The 20,352-nt window shown below is 37.1% G+C and overlaps 1 protein-coding gene across 2 annotated transcripts in view; it reads right to left on the bottom strand.

The window, feature by feature from the left end:
* Positions 1–20,352, bottom strand: part of LOC134210927 (potassium voltage-gated channel subfamily KQT member 2-like) — a 685,380-nt gene that overhangs the window by 147,619 nt on the left and 517,409 nt on the right. Inside the window, exons 10-12 of one of the 2 annotated variants that reach the window (XM_062687366.1) lie at positions 16,167–16,372; positions 13,792–13,878; positions 2,820–3,260 (exon numbers count right to left, since the gene is read on the bottom strand). In XM_062687366.1, coding sequence (XP_062543350.1) covers positions 2,820–3,260; positions 13,792–13,878; positions 16,167–16,372 — 734 coding nt within the window. Of the gene's footprint in view, positions 1–2,819; positions 3,261–13,791; positions 13,879–16,166; positions 16,403–20,352 lie in introns of both variants that reach the window. The other variant, XM_062687367.1, reaches the window with a different exon arrangement.

Raw genomic sequence — 20,352 nt, 5'->3', positions numbered from 1 at the left:
AGTTGGCTGACTTAGAGCAATTTCACTTACTTGGATTAGGGTGTCCCTCAAAAAACAGTATTTTTGAGATCCTTTTTTTCGGAGACGAGCCAGCCTCGGGCTGAAAGTCTCTTTAATAAAGACACAAAAAAAAAAAGATCCTTTTTTTTGTTTTCGATTTTTCGGGAAAGTCTTCGGGTGACTTGTAGAGCTAAAAAATGCAACTTTTGATGTGTAAATATGCTCAATATCTTTTGCCAATCAAAAGTTATAAACGTTGTTCTGTTAAATTTATGTATTTTTCAAAAGTTGAGGTCGTCAATTGAGGCACACCAAAAAAATATTTTTATACGGCGTTTGAAAGAGCAACTCATATTCTTTATTGGGTCAAAAAATTGGAGATAGGTTTTAAAAATATAGGTTTTTTAAAAATAAATTGATATAAATCGACAACGGAAAAAGATACAGATGTTCTTATAGTGAAACACGCGTTTTGAAAATCCCCAAAAGTCTTCAGACATTCGTGAAAACTAAAAAATAATGTTTATATCCACAATATTGTTTTTTGAGGGATACCCCAATCTTAGTAAGTAAAATTACTCTAAATAAGTGAGCTTAAGAGCCACAAAAAATTATATGGCATAGTTCATTGGGAAAAGCTGCGCTACAACTTTGTGGAACATCCGCAAATAAACATGTTTTTATAAAATGGACCACTCTATTTTTCGATAACTCTACAACAAGTGCTTAAGGGCCGATTTCTTCACCTCCGCCTAACTCTTAAGCGGTGCTTACCCATACGCTTAAACCTGGTTTAAGCCCTAAGCGGAGTTGAAGAAATCGACCCTAGGTATCCAAAACAATTTTGTAGAACAAAGTTTTTTTTTCTTAAAAGTATAATTGATAAAACGAATATGAGTTGCTCTTTCCAATGCCGTATAAACATATTTTTTGGTTTGCCCCTATCGGAGATATCAACTTTTGAGAAAAAAACGTAGTTTTGACAAAACGATTAAAACTTTTGATCGGCAAGATGTATTGAGCATATACAACCATCAAAAAAAAATATTGAGCTCAAAACGTCACCCGAAGACGACTGTTCCGAAAAATCAAAAAAAATATGGTAATTCAAAAATACTGTTTTTTAGGGACACCCTAATCCAAGTAGATAATTTTTTCCAAATCAGTCTTAAGAGCCACAGTAAAGTTTTTTTTCGCAAAAATATATAATGGGTCACCCTATTTTTTGATAACACCATAATGATAGCCTTACTATTCCGATTCTGTATTCTGGAACATAGTGCACTGTCAGTAATCTGGTGCCGCCAGTTCTAGGAAATTACTTTATTTACTCCTATGTGAGATGTCTGAAAAACGCAAGAAATTAATTTGAACAATTGTAAAACTAAAACAAAAATTCCTCCTAAGAAATTAAGAATTTTCCATGAAAAGTATGAAAATGGCAAAAAAAATCAGCTTAGAAGTAATAAATAAATATAAAATTTCCCTAAATAATGCAAAATTTTAATAAATAATAGAGAATTTTTCTAGAAACATAAATAAATTAGCACATTTGAAAGAAAAAATTGCTTAGCATAGCTTAGCTTGATTGACTGTACCCATCGTAGTTGCTAGTCGTGATTGGTCGAGAAGCAATATATAATGTACAGCTCACCAATTGAATAGTTTTATCGGGACTAGTAAGTTATTCTTACTGTACATGCTTCGGAGTTTCTTTAATTCAAGACCAATGACGATGCTGGCCACGTCCTTTTAAAAAAGCAAAAAAAAAAGTGAGCGCTTTTCCATAGACCCTTTTGTAAAACAGTTTATTATTTATGGAAAATTTCAATCGATCAATATTTAGGTCCTGCACCTCAATCATTGTTTCTATAAGATCAAACAAATTGTGGAATTTGTATTCTTCCACAAATAAATATCCCAATATATTTGTAAAGCTTAAATAATTTCAATAATTACTATTTCAAGCTATTATAGGTCTTCGTGATTCTTCAAAATGTCTTGGACTGCAGAATATCAGCTCTGTCGGTGAGTTCACTACCTGTGTTGGTTCAGTGCTGCCGGATCATCATTCCAAACATGAATGTTATATTCTTGAACTGATTAATATCCCTGTAGGTCTGTTGATTACATTTTTTTCAAGCTATTTCAGTCCTTCAAGATTCTCTTGTACTGATCTCGAGAGCGCTTAGTTGAACCTTAATCATAAATATGTATGTTTTTTTATTATAAATATTTACGATTGTACGTTTGATGACCTGGATTGGGCATATACTGATGGTGAAGACGTTGTAATAAAATCCAGCGGAAGCAATACATTAACTACATAAGCGGGGATTCAAATGTGAAACACTTGGTGAATTGTTGGGATATTTCACTATCAATGGTTTCAGGGGGAAAACCTACGCCCAGGCAGAAGCTCATTTGTATCGTGAAAATTTCACAATACAATCATGATGCGATGTAGGCAAGCTAAAGCAATTCGATCTCGTAGCGAATGAATATCTCTTGTGCATTTTTGGTGCGTAATTGTGTAATTTTATGTGAAGTTTTGATTGCAGTAACATTGAGTGTATTTTTTGTGCTGATTGTGTTTGGCAATTTTGGTGCTAGTTTGTTCGGTTCAAAGTTGGTGATGACATTTAATATGGGGGTGAATCTAATGTTGAATTCAAGCTCGAATGCAGCACTCACTACTGAAGGTAAAAACACACTGTTCTCGCAAGAGATGTGTTTAGTGGGAGGTGTCAGCTACCATTTCACGTGTGTGAATGATTGAGTAAGCACTTAATAAGTAAAATGATCGTATAATTACGCACTGCGAGTGCTAACGAGACGATAATTCAGAGAATCAGAACTTGGCTGTGTGAAAAATGCTAATTGTCTGTTTGAATGTTGTTGGGCGAGCAGTTCTGGGCCTAATTGGCTGCAGAGCAGTATCGGGAGCGCTGAAGCCCCGCCAAATCTTAGCATAGTCGGAACGTTCGAGTTATCGCTATCTTTACTATAAATATCATCTGAGCAAAACACGTTACTGTTAGGAACGCCGCCCGATCCGTGACCGATTAGAGTGCTGTTCTCGTTGGCACTGCCTCGGCGCTGCGCTCCGCCGGACGACGAAAATATTCCACTGACGAAGCTACTCCGGCGCGACGTTGACTGGCAGAGGCTTGCCGTAGATAGGAAGCCCCGGCCTGGGACCAGATCGTTGCCGGTGGTGGTTCCCGGGATCGACGACATCGATGCCATCTCCAGACCGGCTGGGTTTTTGGCAAATCAAGTCGACGGTCACGGTCGATTGGGGGAGTGGCGATGAAGGTGATGTTTTTCAGTAGGTTGTGGTTGTACGTTTTTAGTATTGTAGAAAAAACGTTACAGACAGAACGTGTGCCGCATGGTTGGCAGTGAGAAAAAAGTGAAGCAGAAGAAATTAAGGAATGGATAGTTTATTAGATCACAGAAGTTGAGTTTCGTTCGGTTACAAAACATGATTTGAAAACTATAATACAAACTTTCGATTTGGTACGTTTGTACAGGTGAAGCATTGCTTAGAGGACAGTAATACGCACATGTTGGGTAGGGTGGAAATAGAGTAACAAATAAAGATCCAAAAATGGGAGTTGAAGCTTACAAGTGAAAGAAGCTTAACAGATGGTATAATTATAGATGTCTTGTCTTGAGAAGGTTTGAGATAAGCTAGGGTAATTGAAAATAAATTTTACAGGTTTGATATATTTGACGAACAGAATAATGTTTATTCACTTTGTAATTTCTTATGAATTTAATAGTATATTGTATTTTCTCTTACGTGGATTTATTAGAGTTTAACCATCTTCCATTTTACAGACATTTTACTTTATTGAAAATTTCAACCTTTAAAAAAATTCAGGATTTACTTCCTAAAAAAATCTTCTTTGATCCAAAAATTTGGATGATCGTTTATTTTTAAATTCACACCGTTGGTCTAAATTAGAATAATATAAAGGCTCGACTATAATGTTATTCATGTGGACTTGTAACGGTAAAGTATGATAAGTTGTAAGAGCTCTAAAATATGATAACAGTTCATATCATAATGATTTTGGTGCTTTTACAATTCCAAACATTCGTTTTAATGATTTGAAAAAATCATTTTAAAATTAACGAGTTTCGAAATCGAGTCGACATCAACACTACAACTTTTTAAAAACATTGTTCTGTATTGTTGCTTTAGAAAATCTTTATTAAAATCCACAGATTTTTTTTTTGGTTGACATTATGCTCCCTTTCAATTCAATTTCAATAGCATTGAGAGACGTGTTTCTGGAAGGTATTCCGTAGAAAAAAGATTTCCGCGATATCTAGTAGTATTTTTCATCAAAAGGAACGTTTGCATATTAAGTGGAAAGCTGACACTACTGATTAAGATTTATGAACACGCAGGCAGAAAGCAAATCAAGTAAGCTGCCGCTAACCGCAAGTCGAGCACATCTGTATATGGGCGTCCATATACAGATGTGCTCGACTTGCGGTTAGCGGCAGTAAGGGTGTTCTACGAAATGTTTTGATCTGCTTATTCACTCACTGGTTGACATTTATTCACGTCAGAATATGCTTACTACCGACCCACCGGCATTACTCCGTCTGCTGTACTGACTGCGTCGAAGACGCAGGTGTACAAGAAGCTAAACCTCTCATCAAGTGGCCATTCCTTTTTCTTTATTTTAATAGTTTTTTGCTAATTTTACATATTTTCAAAACATTAACGAAAATGAAATACTCCGATCTAAAATCTTATCCCATAGACAATGTCAGCAAGATTGACTTTTAGTTGTATGAGAGACGAACAGAGTGGCCAGTCTTGTCAAGAATGTGGTCATCGCTGTTTTATTACTTTTTTTTTCGTTTTATTGCCCAAACACAATCTGTCAGAATGTAACTGCGACAGAGCGAAATCAGTACAGATAAATCAATGTATGTAAGTGTGTCTGCTAAATACTTCTCAACGACTAGTAAATTTTTAATGAAACTTTGGCAAATTATCTTGCGTCCGGTTTTTATTGGCGAATGTATTATGGGACACGAAACACTGGCACGTTATTATACGAGATGTCAACCTTTTTCGGTCTTTTTTATATCTCTCTATTTATCTGCTCATTTATTTCCATATATAATTATTGAACCTTCTGTTTCTATCAGAAATGACCGAACGACACTTGTCCGACAAATGCTCGAACTCCATTTCCATTCTATCAGAATTCTATCAGGAGTGAATTCCTTCTAAATTTCCACTGACCTGGAATAGCATTTGATTCCTTCGTTCCAAGCATGCTTTAGCCCGCGAAAAAAGAATCTCTCTCAAGGGCGATTCAAATATGACGTCCACATAGACCCCCTCCCTTCTTTGTCACGTTTTTTTTTTTTCAATACCGTCAACTGGGGGAAGATGATAATTTTTAAGACAAAACATGCAATAACAATGTGTGTTAACATTTTAAATCGAAACAAATATTTTCAAAACATGTACTGCTATACGTTGCAATAATCAACAACTTTAGTTTTCTGAAATGCATTCGCATTTATTAAAATAAATTAAATTATCACACATTTTCTGAGTAATCTGGTTTGGGGTGAAGTTGATCAAGACAGCTCTACTAAAATCATTATGACCTAGTATTTAAAATACACGAGGTTATTTGTATGAATGTTGAATTTACTACGTAAAGAAGTCTACGAAGTCAATATTTGAAACGAAAATAGCGTCAATTATGACTATCTCTCTTTTTCCTCCACAAAATACATTTTCATGATTATAATCGAAAAACTCGGATTTCTACCTAGCGGTAACATTACTTGAACGGAGAATATTGTTGACTACCGTTTCATAAAAAAAATTGGCACTTTTGACTGACACATCAAATGATCATCTTCACCTCAATGATCATCTTCCCCCCAGTTGACGGTACCTATTATATGTACTGTCACAAAATCTTAGACTCCCTCTCTCTAAAACCTGTGACGTCATTATTGAACGACCCCTAACTAGATATATGTTTTTGGGAAACAGTCAATGAGCTGCTTTAAGCGGTAAATACTAGGAAATGTGTACCAATGGTAAGACGCGCGGCTACAAAGCAATGCCATGCTGAGGGTGGCTGGGTTCGATTCCCGGTGCCGGTTTAGGCAATTCTCGGATTGAAAATCGTCTCGACTTCACTGGGCATAAAAGTATCATCGTGTTAGCCTCATGATATACGAATGCAAAAATGGTAACCTGGCTTAGAAACCTCGTAGTTAATAACTGTGGAAGCGCTTAATGAACACTAAGCTGCGAGGCGGCTTTGTCCCAGTGTGGGAATGTAATGCCAATAAGAAGAAGAAGAAGAAGTGTACCAATGGTACTTTGTGTACCTGAAGGAATAAGTAACCTTAAGGAAGATAGGGTAATCAATATCGCACAGCGCGTTTATTTAGTAATACCTTTATTATATGATTTAGCCTAATGGTGTCTTCTAGATATTTCATCAGTAAGTTAATGCGCTTCTTAGCGGATATACAGCTTAATGATCGATCCCCCTGATTTTTTTTTTTTTAATCTTTATTAAGGTGTTTTTTTAATCTACAACGATCCCCCTGAAAGTGAGATGAAAACATTTTTTTTTCATTTTATAACATACGAGGTTTATGTCTTCAGAAAAGTTGTAGCAAAACTTCTTCTGAAGAACTTTGTCAAAGACGCTAAGTTTGTAATTTCATTACTTTTTGAGATATATTACTATTTATGTTTACAAGTTTTGTTCATCATATAAGCATACAGGCATATGGAGACGCATGGTGCATTGTTTCATCAACTTCTTGGAACTAAACTTTTTGAGCGAAAATTAAAGGTTTTTTAATATTCTGCATACCTGTGAGAGCAAATTTGCATGAAGTTATGATGAAAACAACCTGGCATGATGTGAGGACCCACAAGAGTAATGGCAAAATACCGAGGATTAATATCTGCTTTGAACAGTAGAAAATGAAAACCGTCTAAGACGAGTTTAGTACTCTCCATTTAATTCCACTACATTTTGTTATCTTTGCAGATACGTACTTCGACCGCAACTGTGTGGTCGAAATACGTATCTACAGAGATAACAAAACGTAGCGGAATTAAATACAGAGTACTAAACTCGTCTTAGACGGTTGAATACATTCCACTAAAAAGAGCTTAAAATATTTTTTTAGTAGAAAATGGTTTTTGATTAAACATACCTTACATCTACTTACAACTCGACAGTTCAGGTATCAAGTCATAGTCTATTACTTGCACTTTGAAATGCGTATAGGTTGTCTGTCACAATTTGCCTCTAGTCAAGTTGCAGTTATATCAAATATGCATAAAAAATCCATAAAAATTGTTATAACTTTTTTACTTTTAAAGTTTTTTTTAGTCGCAACACTCCAAAAATAATGTGAAGACACGAACCTTGTATGTTGAAAAATGGAAAACATATTATTCACTAATAGGGAGATTAATCATTACGCTGAACACCTCTAAAGAAGCACATCAAGTTACTGATAAAATGTCTAGAAGACATTCCCGATTAGTAGATGGTAACAGATTTATATCAGAGCTTGTTATTCTGTTACAGCAATTTTTATAACAGCTGTTGTTATAAAACTTGTAACCATTAATAGTTAAAATAACAAAAATGGTAACAAAATCTCTTCTAGTTTTAACAAAAATATTACTCAATATGTTATTAATTGAACAAAAATATAACTGGATGTGTTACATAAAAAGTGGTAAGAATAGCTTTTTTTTATAACAAATTATGTTATTGAAAAGGTTATGATTATCCATAATGTAGGCAATTAATTTTGCTAGCTGGTTAAACTTTGAATGTAGGTTTGGTGCCTTCGTTTTTTTTTCTAATTCCAATCTACCAAAAAACTTAACACATTACATTATCTTATAATCATGTTATGACGATCTTGAAATTCTCTTTTTTTTTATTTCTTTATTAAAGAGGCTTGCAGCCCTAGGTTGGCTCACCTCTGAGCAAATTCTCTTTCCTCCATCTTTGACAGAAAATTTATAACAAAATTATTGCAAGTTTTGTTATTTATAACACATATTGATATAATTGTGATTAAATTTTGTTATGACTAACTGGTCGGGTTATTACGCTAAATCGCATAATAAAGGTACTATTAATTAAGTGCGCTTAAAACACGATTTCAGCCACTATGCATCGGAGGGAACTTTGTTTGTGTGCTGACAGGAAAGGGAATGGAAGGGAGGGGTGTGATTTGCTTCTCTTCTCTGCAAACCTAATCAAACATCCCCGACCAGTAGATAGTAACAGATTTTTATCAGAACTTGTTATTCTGTTACAGCATTTTTTTTATAACATCGGTTGATATAAAACATTATTAAATATTTTATTAATTGAACAAAAACATAACTCGATGTGTTACATAAAAAGTGGTGAAAATAGCTTATACCATAACAAATTATGTTATTGACAAGATTATGATTATCCATTATGTAGGCAATTAACTTTGTCCAGCTGGTTCAACTTTGAATGTAGGTTTAAGTTATAGTGAAGGTGGTACCTTCGTTTTTTCCCAATTCATAACTCCCAAAAATGTAGGCATTTTTTCGAAAAAAATAAACATAACACATTATGTTATAATCATGTTATGACGATCATGATTTTTTTTCCTCCATCTTTGGCAGAGAATTTATAACAAAAATATGGTAAGTTTTGTTATTTGTAACATATAATTGATATAATTGTGATAAAATTTTGTTATGACTAACTGGTCGGGTCTGTACACCAAGGATACGCGAGTCAGGAATTTGGAGTCCAGCTTTTGAAAAAACTAAGGAACGAATTATCAACGAGAGAATATGGACACTACGGAAGCATCGATGGTGAACCCGCCTATTTCAGGAGAAGAAACGCCGCTGGAAGAAGCGTAAGGAGATGGACCAGCTGTGCCGTTCTCAAGAAACATGCAAGTTGTATCAAGCAAAGGCTTATTTCCACGAGCCGAGACATACAGGAATAAGGATATATATCCCAGTAGGTTCATTGAGTTGATGTGACTTCAAACATTATTCATACAAGCTACTACAGACCTTTCAAGTTCACCAAAACGTCCTGGAAACCGTAACTTGTCCTTGATTGATCTGGAAGATGGTGGTGTATACCGACGATTAGGACATTGCCTTGATTGATCGGATAAATGCCGTGGGATGAACTACAGAACGTTTTGGAGTACCTTGAGTATCTCGTATTCAAGAAAATAGGGGTTGCATGATGCGTATATACCTATTGAACAAGATTGGGTGTATACCGACGACCCGAGTAACACACATATTTCAGAGCAGTTACTGTAGCTCCTATGTTACCAAATTTGGTCACATTTGAGTTGCTGCAACTAAATCAGCGTGGGTTGTGCTACTAGGAGACGAGGACATTGCAAAAGCCTTGATCCATCTGGTAGATACCGTAAGCTTAACTCCAGAACGTTTTTCAGTACCTTGAGCATCTCGTATTAAAGAACATTGGGTCTCCTTGATGCTTCTTTTTATTCTTATTGGCTTTACATCCCCACACTGGGACAGAGCCGCCTCACAGCTTAGTGTTCATTCAGCACTTCCACAGTTATTAACTGCGAGATTTCTAAGCCAGGTTACAATTTTTGCTTTCGTATATCATGAGGCTAACACGATGATACTTTTATGCCCAGGGAAGTCGAGACAACTTCCAATCCGAAAATTGCCTAGACCGGCACCGGGAATCGAACCCACCCTCAGCATGGTCTTGCTTTGTAGCCGCGCGTCTGAATGATGCGTATATGCTTATTGAACCAATTTGGGTGAATGAAGACTATGAGGACATTGCAAAAGCTTTGATTGATCTGATAGATACCATGGGCTAAACTCCAGAACGATTTGGAGTACCCTGAGCATCCCGTATTTAAGAAAATTGGATTTGCATGACGCAAAGCCTTGAGTAATCTGGTACATAACGTGGGTTGAAATGCAGAACGTTTTGGAGTACCTTGTGCATCCTGTATTCAAGAAAATTGGGTTTGCTTGATGCGTATATGCCTATTGAACCAGATTGGGTGAATACCAACGATGAGGACACTGGTCAAAGCCTTGATTGATCCGGTAGATACCGTGGGCTGAACTTGAGAACGTTTTGGAGTATTTCGTATTCCTGAAAATTAATCACAGGCAAAACGAAGGCTTAACTTGTCTGAGTCTTCAGAGCTATGAAACAATATGATTTAGGATTCAAACATGCCAGATTTTTTTTGCATACTCTCAGAAGCGAAATTTTCCCAAGGTTTCGGATATCTGGGTCTTCTGGGTATAGTCAAACTTGACCCCTGATATGAACAGGATGGTGAACAGTTTTGCCAGTGGTGGCCTGTGATTTTACACAGCCAATCTGAAACGCTGGGCATATATGACCCATCCGTCCAGAAAGGGTTAATCGAGATTGCTGCTACCGCATCGAAGGCTTTTTTACTGCTTCGATTTTTGCGTAGAGTTAACAAATTCTTCGCCGATGCCTATGCTCTAAGACAATCTACTTTGCTTTAGTTAGGAGTAAACTAGGGTATATGAAGTTCATGTTTGGGATTGAGCCAGTGCAACGATCGTTTGTGCGTTACAACTTGAGAACTCTGCAGTGAAACAATCAGGCTATGTTTCTTTCGTATAAAAACCGCTGCCAGCCAATAGGCTTTAGCACGCTGGGTTCTAGACGAGTTCTGAATGTTTTGTTTTGATTTAGACAAACGGAATTGACTGTGAACCACTGCTACAACCAGTTAGCCTACATCGTCGAAGACGAGGTACATGATATGAAGAGGCTCAAGAGAGACAACGTGAGCCATTCACCACGAGTTTGTATCCATGGTGACAAAATCTAGGTGGTTGAAAAATTCATGTAGGGGAAGATGCCCCAAAACGCCTTTTGTGGTTTCTCTCATATTTACCGTCATTAACCGTTGGCCGTAACAAAACTAGATCTAAAGTTATGTAGGTTAGGCGAAAAAAGTTTCAAAATAGTGTATGGGAATGTCGGAAAAACCGAAAATTTCCACATTTTAAAGAAACATCTAACATTTTGGCGAAGCGTTTTGCCTCATGAATTTTCCGGCAACAGAATATCACCACTTTTTTGAAATGTGAATATTATCAATATGACTGAGATTTTTGAATGCCATCCACTAGCTATCTTGTTTAACTGTTGCATAATGTAAAAATACCCATGAATTTCGTTACAAATAAGACAATAAAGCAGTGATTGCTCATCTAGGGCATATTGCCCCCCCCCTTCCCCTACTTGGACTCACTAGTGACCGCCAAAAACGATACCAACAGAGGAATATGGAGACGCATTGTGGCTGGCAAACGAATAGATTTCGCCGCCTTACCAAACTTACTATCTACAAAACGCTCATTAGATCGGTAGTCCTCTACGGACAAGAGACCTGAACGATGGTCGTGGAGGACCAATACGCACTTGTAGTTTTCGAAAGGAAAGTGCTGTTTGCTATCTATGGCAGAGTGCAGTTGTCAGACGGTACGTGGAGTAGGCGGATAAATCACGAGTTGGAAGAATCATCCATCATTCATGCCGTAAAAAACGGACGACTGGGGTGGGTTGGGCATGTACCCAGAATGTCGTAGAGTAACCCGGTTAAAATGGTTCTTGACAACGCAACGACGGGAACAAGAAGACGAGGTACGTAGCGAGCAATGCTGGACGTGAGTCGATCAGGTGGAAGAAGATTTGCGAACTCTCCATAGACTGCATAGATGGCGACGTGTGTACTGCAAAGGCCACTCCGGCCTTAGTCTGAGTATTATAATAGATGATTTGCAGTACAAGCTCCAGAAGAATCTGCGGTTAAAAAACTGATATCTGTACCAAACGTATAATGTAGAAAACATTTATAAGACCGGTGATTTTGATATAAAACTTGAGCCTTATTTAGTCTTTTGAATTCAAAGGCATTCGAGACCTTTTTTATCGTTTAACTGGTTGAACGTAACCCGACTTGCTCGGGTTTGTATTATTTTGCTTTTTAACTGTCTATAATTAATTATTGAATTCATTGCAGCGTCGCACTCTAGATCATTTTTGTGCGACCGCATTGGGTTTTCTCCCAACTCGTCCTAATATTGTATTTTGACAAATTTTCAACTTTTCCCATCAAATTTGCAGGCTTTTTACGTTTATAAACACAGCAGATCCCCAGATTAATCGATTAGTGAAGAAATTTTGTAAATCGGTCCACCCGTTCGTTAGTTGGGGCAGGGAAATATAAACTCATTTTGATAGATAGATAGATTACGAATAATACACAATCCAAGTAATCATGAAAGTTTTTTTGCAATTCCCGATCATAATAACTGGTTTACAGTTTGTCTTTGAGTGATAAAACGGCCTACTTTTCCATGCTAACGAAATGGGTGCTTTAATGAACATTATGCAATTCAAATGGGTTGCATAATATTCATTATAACACTCATTTGGGTACTATCATGAAAAACCATCATCAGAACAGTAGTTACAAGACCACATTTTGCTGAACTAGCTTGGGTAAGTGTTCAAATAGTGTATTCTCTGCGTCGCGTAATAAATTGAAATAGTTTGGGACAAGACGTCAAACATTTCCAAAGGCAAGTACATCTATCGCTTCACGGCTTATCGAACTATGCAATGTGGCACGGTAACATAGAATCTGATTGTTCTCTGCAGCAACATAATGTATTGGCAAGAATGGTCATGTGGAGTAAATTAGACTGTAAAATTTTGGTACAGATGTATCATATTAAAGTCGATTTTTCGTCATTGCAAAAAATAGCGTGTGCAACTCGTTGCAAAACTCGATTTTCCAGCACTCGTAGTATTTATCCAACTCAGCAAGCCTCGTTGGATAAACGTACAACTCGTGCTGAAAAAATCATCTTTTTGCAACTAGTTGCACAAACTACTATTCTAAAGCTATGCGACTTCGTGCTGATTTGAAAACTGGTTTTCCGTTTTTAATAACAAAGTATTGCTCTCACGCTTGATTTTGAATATTTTTTACGAATAGGGAATTCATTACTTATAGATAATGTTATTATTTCAACCCATATATTATATCTCTTGTAATAATTTAATGTAGTATCAAATTTCATATTTAAATGCATAAAGATCATTGATTAAGTTAGTTACGACTCGAAGTTGAATATAAATTATAACATATAATATAACAAAGACAGCGAAAGTATGAAGATCTAAAAACAGCAGCTGTAAGACAAAACATGCGACATTGACAACTGATAATACATCACAAAAACTCAAATTAGGAAATTGTTACTGTCACTGAACAAAAGAAGTTCCCTCTGGGTAAATCCTAAACTCCTAACATTGATCTGAAAGTTTTAGGTAAGAAATTTCTAAAGATAGACACAGGAAAAGTGAAACAGCACACACAAAACAATGTTCGCTAAACATTGATAAAGGATTAGCGTTGGATAACATTGAAGGGGAGAGAGGGGTGGCACGGAAAGCAGAACCTTGCTCATACACATCGAGAACAGAAATCATGGGAGAACCGAAAAAGTTTCTAAAACGTATGTATCACAAATTTGGAATGATCATTTGAGAATGCTGTATGTTTTAATCCGATCCCGTTTGTATTCACTAAATTGTATCTGAATTTTAATTTTCGTATCGCTATTTGTATGTAGAACTAGTAGTGTGGAGCATGTGTTTTGAACTCTACCATTTGCTAACTCACCATCGGAATTTTTCTTGGACAGTGCTGTTTCCGCTACCGAGTCTTCGCTGAGACTAGGGTTCATGGGTCTACCGTTGTTGGTTACTTCTTTTGTTGGTTGTGATGGTAAAATGGTAATTTTGTTGTTGTTGTATGATGAATAGTGAGTATTGGTTTCGTTTGATCAATAGCACAGGAATAGTACGAAGGCGGTGTAAAAGTAGCGGATACAGTATCGAACCGGTCGGTTGTTGGTGGTGGATGGTTGATTATATATTGGTTTTGTACAAATATTTGTTTTCAAGTTTCAGGTTTTTAATTGAAAGAGAAAGAAAAAAGACAAGAAAAATAACCATTTTGGAAGATAATGAGCTACGTAGGATATGTTTACTAAATTCTAATATTAAGTTGTTTTCTCTACTGTGGTAAGTATTTACTGATGATGTTTTGCGGATGTGAGCCATCGTTAGTTTACTGAGTAATATTGTCGTGTAAGACCGCGATTAGATTGCCATAAAATTTTGTTTTATTTTAGGACAGTTGACATTTTACTTCAAATAGCAGATAAAAATAATTATAAAGTTCAAGTCAAAACGATTACATTTGCCGTGAAGCAGAGCAGTGATGCAAAGTATTGTAGAATGAAGTATCAAAACAATGCATTGCAAATTCTTAGGCTATTTTTTGCACAGGGAGTAGCTGGCGAAAGGTTATGTTGCGATCGATGTTATTCAGAATTCCATACAATTCAGAAAAAAGTGAGTGAGGATTTATAGATATTATATGTGTACTTTAATGTCGTTGGACATATCAATGATTCTTGTAGAATAATATAAACTTTTACTTCTAATAATGAATAATTCATTTACGCTATTTTGTGCTCCAATTTACAGTCCCTCCTTAGGTATTATGCTTATTGTAGAAAATGTGTTTATTTTGAACAAATTTATCAGTGGCTTTGTCAGTTTATCAGTTCAAAGAAGCTAGTCATAATTCCAAAAAACCTAAAAGTTTTTAAACAAAATTTCCCACACTACTCAATTTGTTCAATACAAACATAAGAACGATGGTCAAGAATCTAGCGAAACAGTCTGCTTTTAATGCTGTTTTAATGTTGTCTTTCTTTTGTTCTGCAAATCCAAATCATTTACACAGTGCGAGATAAATTGTTCCTTTTGATATGCTTACATACTTATATAGTTGTTAACTTTTGCCTTATTAAAAGTTATATTTCCAATTGAACCGTTTGTTTGGGGAACTGCATATGTAACATTTTTGGCCAAAATGAGATTTTTATATCTTCTGAATACTCATCCAAAAATACGTATTCTGAAAAAAAAACCTTTTTTTTTCACTTGTCATAAGACGAGTTAGTACAATCCCATTGAATTCCACCACTTAATTGTATCTTGACAGATGACAATAATTCAGTGTCTCGTACTTGACTCGACTTGGTCGAGTCAAGTACGAGACACTGAAGACGGCCTTACATTTGAGGTCGAAATACGTATCTGTCAAGATACAATTAAGTGGTGGAATTCAATGGGATTGTACTAACTCGTCTTATGACAAGTGAAGACATTCCACTAAAAAAGCTCAAAATAATTTTCTTACCTTTTTTTTTGTTCTAAAATGTATGATTTTTTGAAGGGCAATTATGGAGAAATGCCGGGCGCAATTTTTGAACCGAAAGTACATAAAGATGCTGAGTTTTGCCAGAAACTATTGATCTGTATCGAAGAAATCCAAAGATTCGGTGCCAATTTGTTTGAAAACAGTTTTTTGTTGTTTTCTCGGAATTGTGTAAAGCGGATGTATGCAGTTTCTCAAATAAATAATTTAATTTGTTTTGTTGGTGGGAAGGAAACATTGTTCTCTGGTATATATTAATTAAAGCTATTGTAATGATAATCTTTTCGATAGAATTATTATTTTTATCAGTTCACCTAATCTCCGTGATTCCTACAATTCAATAAGGATAGTTTTCAAGCTCAATTTCTAGTCAATATTGCATCTAGCAGTCTCTGTTTACTTTTTAGGGTGAAAGGGGGGTGGAAAAAAGTTTTTTTTTCAATATCAAAAGTAAAAGCTTATATTATTAAAATTAGTCTTTTTTTTTTGTCATCACTGAGTTCATAACAAGAAAGTGACATGTGTAATGGAATGCTCAAAAACAGTACAAAGCGTTGAGATTGTAAACACGATTATTCGTTCGTCTGCGTTAGTGAGTTAGTAAAAGCTTGTCTAACTTGAATAAGGTGAAAACGGAATGCTTGTTAGCTGGCAAACTCGAGATCGATTTTCAAAAATACTACCACCAGAGAATAGAGTATGGAAAATCAATACAAAAAGCACCCATATTTTAAGCTAGATAATAATTGCGCCACGGTACTCACCCAGATTCTCCGAAGAAGCGTTGATATCCGTCACCCGGGGGCACCTCCCCGTCCGGGCGCTGCCTCCGCCGCCGGTTCCAGCGCCTCCGCTGCTGCCCGGTGGTTTCGCGTTGCCGGGGGAGTGCAGCGATTGACTCTTGTGTCGCCGAATCGTCGGCAGCCGGGCCACGAACGAGGCGTTGTGCTTGAAGCTCGAGGACGCCCGCCTAATAAGCGAAATCTGACTCAGTCCATTTCTTCTCATAAATATATTTATATGGCATATGGTTTTTGGTTTGGGGGAAGGAGAGTGTTGGTTTTCCGGTGTACGTGTGTAAACGTGTGAAAGTTTATACAATTTTTGAAGCAAGAACACGACAAGAGTAAAATATCGTTTATGTACACGACGAAAAGTCAAAAAGAGAAGACAAAGAGCAATAAGCATATACAGAAATGTGACACCGAAAGCGAGTTAGAATACATTTTGTGAACCGATTCATAGTATTTGAGCAATATGATATGTTATGCACAATGTTGGAAGCATCCCGAATTCATAATGATGGAGGCCAACGAGGGAAATGAGGGAGTTGGTCCAATATTTACAATAGTTTGGTTTGTTTTCGATTTTATTTAGCGAGGGTTGATCCGTGGCATGTGTGCGGTGATCATCAATTTTTCCCTCATCATTCGGGGAAGCGCAGATGATGAGATTTGTTTTCGAAAACCGAACAAGATGGGTTTGGTTTCGGTTAGAGTTCCGGTGCGACATCCGATGATGAACACGTTGATACGGAAAGGTAAACAGCGGTTGGTTGCAAGCATTTACATACAAATTTACATTTATTCGATAGAGCAGCAGCAGCAATGGTAATGATAAAACAGCAACGGTTGATGTGCGCAAAACATGTGGAGACGCATGGTGATAGCATGAGTAGCATTAACAAACAGCCAGTGGCAGTGGCATCAGTACAGCAGTCAGCATCAGCAGCGTGTTGGTTTGATAGAGAATGGTGCGATGATGATAGCCAAAACAGTGACATGAAAGTAAATAAAATAAAAAAGAGAGAAAAACAGAACGTGAACGGAAATGAAAGCATAATATCAAGTACAAACTTAACCCGAAAGGAAATTGAACAGAGTGTTACACTCTGGGCTCGGGGTTACACAAGCACGCGAGGTTGGAAATGAATTATGGAAATCACACAAACCAGGAACGATGCTCAAATGGTTAATAATGGAAATCAATAACTCTCAAACGAATACGATGCCTTCGGCTTTAATTTTAAAGCATGCTGGTACATGCATGTTGAATTTCTATTATTTTAAATATGAAGGAATCCATTGAGCTTATTACGGCATACCAAAGTACACCTGGTTAAAGCTCATACGTTTTTATTTTAAGGAACAGAGCTTATACATAAGTACTAATAGTTTTCGTCACTGTTCTTCAGATGGTCAATTAGTCAATACAGGTCTAAAATACGAATTCGTTGTATTATAACTCCACCTCTTTATGTGTCCAGACAAGTTTATTTCCAATTCAACTCAAGGTTAGGACTAGTGCCTCGTACATCACTCATTTCGATGAGTCAATCCGACAGTATCCAACTTCCAGCTGATGTCGAAATAAGTAGCTGCCCGTCGAGGCTTTGTAATACGTCATAGTGTTCCCATTTGCAAAGCTCTGTTGCCAAGTGCAGTATTCTGTAGTACCACGAAATGGCAAATCATTAAATGTCAATAATCCGGGAGGTGATAATATTAAGGCTACTCCAAACACATGCGATTTGACAGTAGTGACGTGATTCTATTGCTTGGTGACTGCGTTTCTGTCACCGTTGGTATGGACGCGTAAATGGAACTTTGCCTGCAGCGGGCCAACGAGAGAATCGCGGAGACAAGTTGTATTTAAACTGTCATTAGCTGGCTGACTGTCAGCAAACTATTTGCTGAAATTCAGCAATGAAATGTAACTTTAATATATTCTTGTTAAAATAAGCTTGCTGATAACTCGGTTGAGAAATTCTCGGTAAAAGCTCTACAAATTTACTTTGTTTTGGTGATTTTTCAATTTACAAATAAGAGGGCACTTGAGATAAAATCCCGTTTTTTGTGGCATAGTTCGACTACGAAGAATCCCTAAAGGCCAACCACGAATAACTTGCTTCGCGATTAGTTCTTTGTTTCGGCTTTTTCTATTGCTGTAGTTAGCATATATCCACCGGAAAATTATTCGAAGGAGACCGTTTAGAAAGGATAGTTTGTGACTGAGTTTGGGCTGAATTTGTGACTGTTTTTGGGCCGTTGATTTTTTTCTTTTCCTCCAAAAAGAAAGCTTTGGCGTGTTTTTCTATTTTAGACGACCAAGCGGATTGAGTGTACCACCTGGGCTTGTATCCGAGGTAGAGACATTGCAGTCGGTGTGAGCCCCTTCCATTAGATCAAAAGGAAATTGGAAGGTTTTACCACACACAAACAGACATAACACATTGAACATTCACTCATCAAATTCATCGTCGTGCGAACACTAACGATATCTGTTGTGTTCACTAAGTTAGGCAAATCACGATCCAGATGGCGGTAGTGAGAAACATCAAACTCGTGCAAATCCAATGCACGTGCCCCATGATTGGTCAATTGGCCAACTAATGACTTTTCAAACTAACCAGAAAATCAGTGAACGAAGAAAATTTCGAGAGTGTTATGTCTGTTTGTCTGTGGTTTTACTGTAGATTTTAAGCTTTCTTTATAGATTTCCGGCACAGATCTGATTTGTTAAATAGGTAACGATCCACATATTTACCTTGTTAAAATAATCAATTCGACAGGCATGACCGCTTGAAGAAAACAATTTGTTTAAGTTGTAATCTGTTGAATTTGTGTCTAGCCGCCGGATACGACAGCCCCTGGTGTAATTTAATCCGCTGAATGGCGTTTCGCGTATGTAACAGAGATGGGCTCGGTTCAAAATGCAGTATCACAGGTTTTGTAAAAATTGCTGCGGGTGCTCGAATGGTCTTCTGGAATTGAGTAGTCTTCTGACTTAAGATGTTAAGGTATGTTCTCTCTTGGTGCAGGTCAGCGAATTCTGACAAGATTGCCGCTTGAGTCCGTTCCGAAGAGTACTCCGCCACATTCCCATAGCGTGCATTCTAACTCCAATTTATTTTACTGCACAGTACCAGAGTTCGTCTTCTATCATTTTATACATGGATGGCATTGGATTTCACTTTAAGGGCTTCCAAACTTAAAAAGCGGCGGAGACTCTGCCATCTTCAGCCAAATTCAGGAAAAATCGCGTAGGTACAAACACAAGACAAAATGTTCAAAATGTTCAAAAAGTTCCGAGCACCACAAGTATGCTCAAAAGTCCAGCATTAAAGTACTGCAACGAATATAGCCAAAATCAACAAATTCCGGAAAACGTGAAAAAGATTAAAATAATGACCGAAATATTTTCACACTCTTCTCCAATTCGACCGGTAGTACGGCAGCTAACCACACAACGGGTAGTTTTGAGGGTCGGATGCTCACACATGGTGATTTTTCCTGCATAGATCTGACGAAAACGATGTTTGGTAGAGTTTGATCTGGATACATACGGATGCGTAAGTTAGAATTAGTAGACGTATACCAGCCGAGCGATTTTCTTTTCTGTTTCCAGGTGGCGAGTCTCTGTTCCCAGGGGACTCCCCCAAGGTCATCGCCTTCTTGGGGTCTTTAAAGACCGGCGACTTGTCTGTAAAAAACTTACAGGAAATGGATGCTCTCAATTGTCGCGGATAAATCATTACTCGGTAAAAAATCAACACTCTCAATTTAACTGTTTTATTTATTAAATGTCCATCCATAGTTCCGCGAAAATCGTAAGACTCTGGTGGGCCGGGCACGTAGCCAGAATGTTGGACAGTGAAAATGGTTCTCGACAACGATCCGAGGCGAGGTGCACAGCGAGCAAGGTTGATCGATCCGGTGGAGGACGATTTGCGGACCCTCCGCAGACTGTGTTCTTGGCGATGAGTAGCCATGGATCGAGAAGACTTCTATGCACTGCACAGGTGCAAATTCAAATGTACAACAGTTCGCATGGACGTGCATATTTTTTACCGTGAGGAAAACGATTGATGGAGACGGATGGTGTTTCAGACCTCCAGCTTGTATTAGAGAAATTATTAGAATTAGAGAAAATAGTTTGTAAGCAAAATAT

The sequence above is a fragment of the Armigeres subalbatus genome, chromosome 2 (genome assembly GCF_024139115.2).
Source record: "Armigeres subalbatus isolate Guangzhou_Male chromosome 2, GZ_Asu_2, whole genome shotgun sequence".
In the NCBI taxonomy this organism is placed as follows: domain Eukaryota; kingdom Metazoa; phylum Arthropoda; class Insecta; order Diptera; family Culicidae; genus Armigeres; species Armigeres subalbatus.
This window is presented reverse-complemented; position numbering and strand designations above follow the sequence as displayed.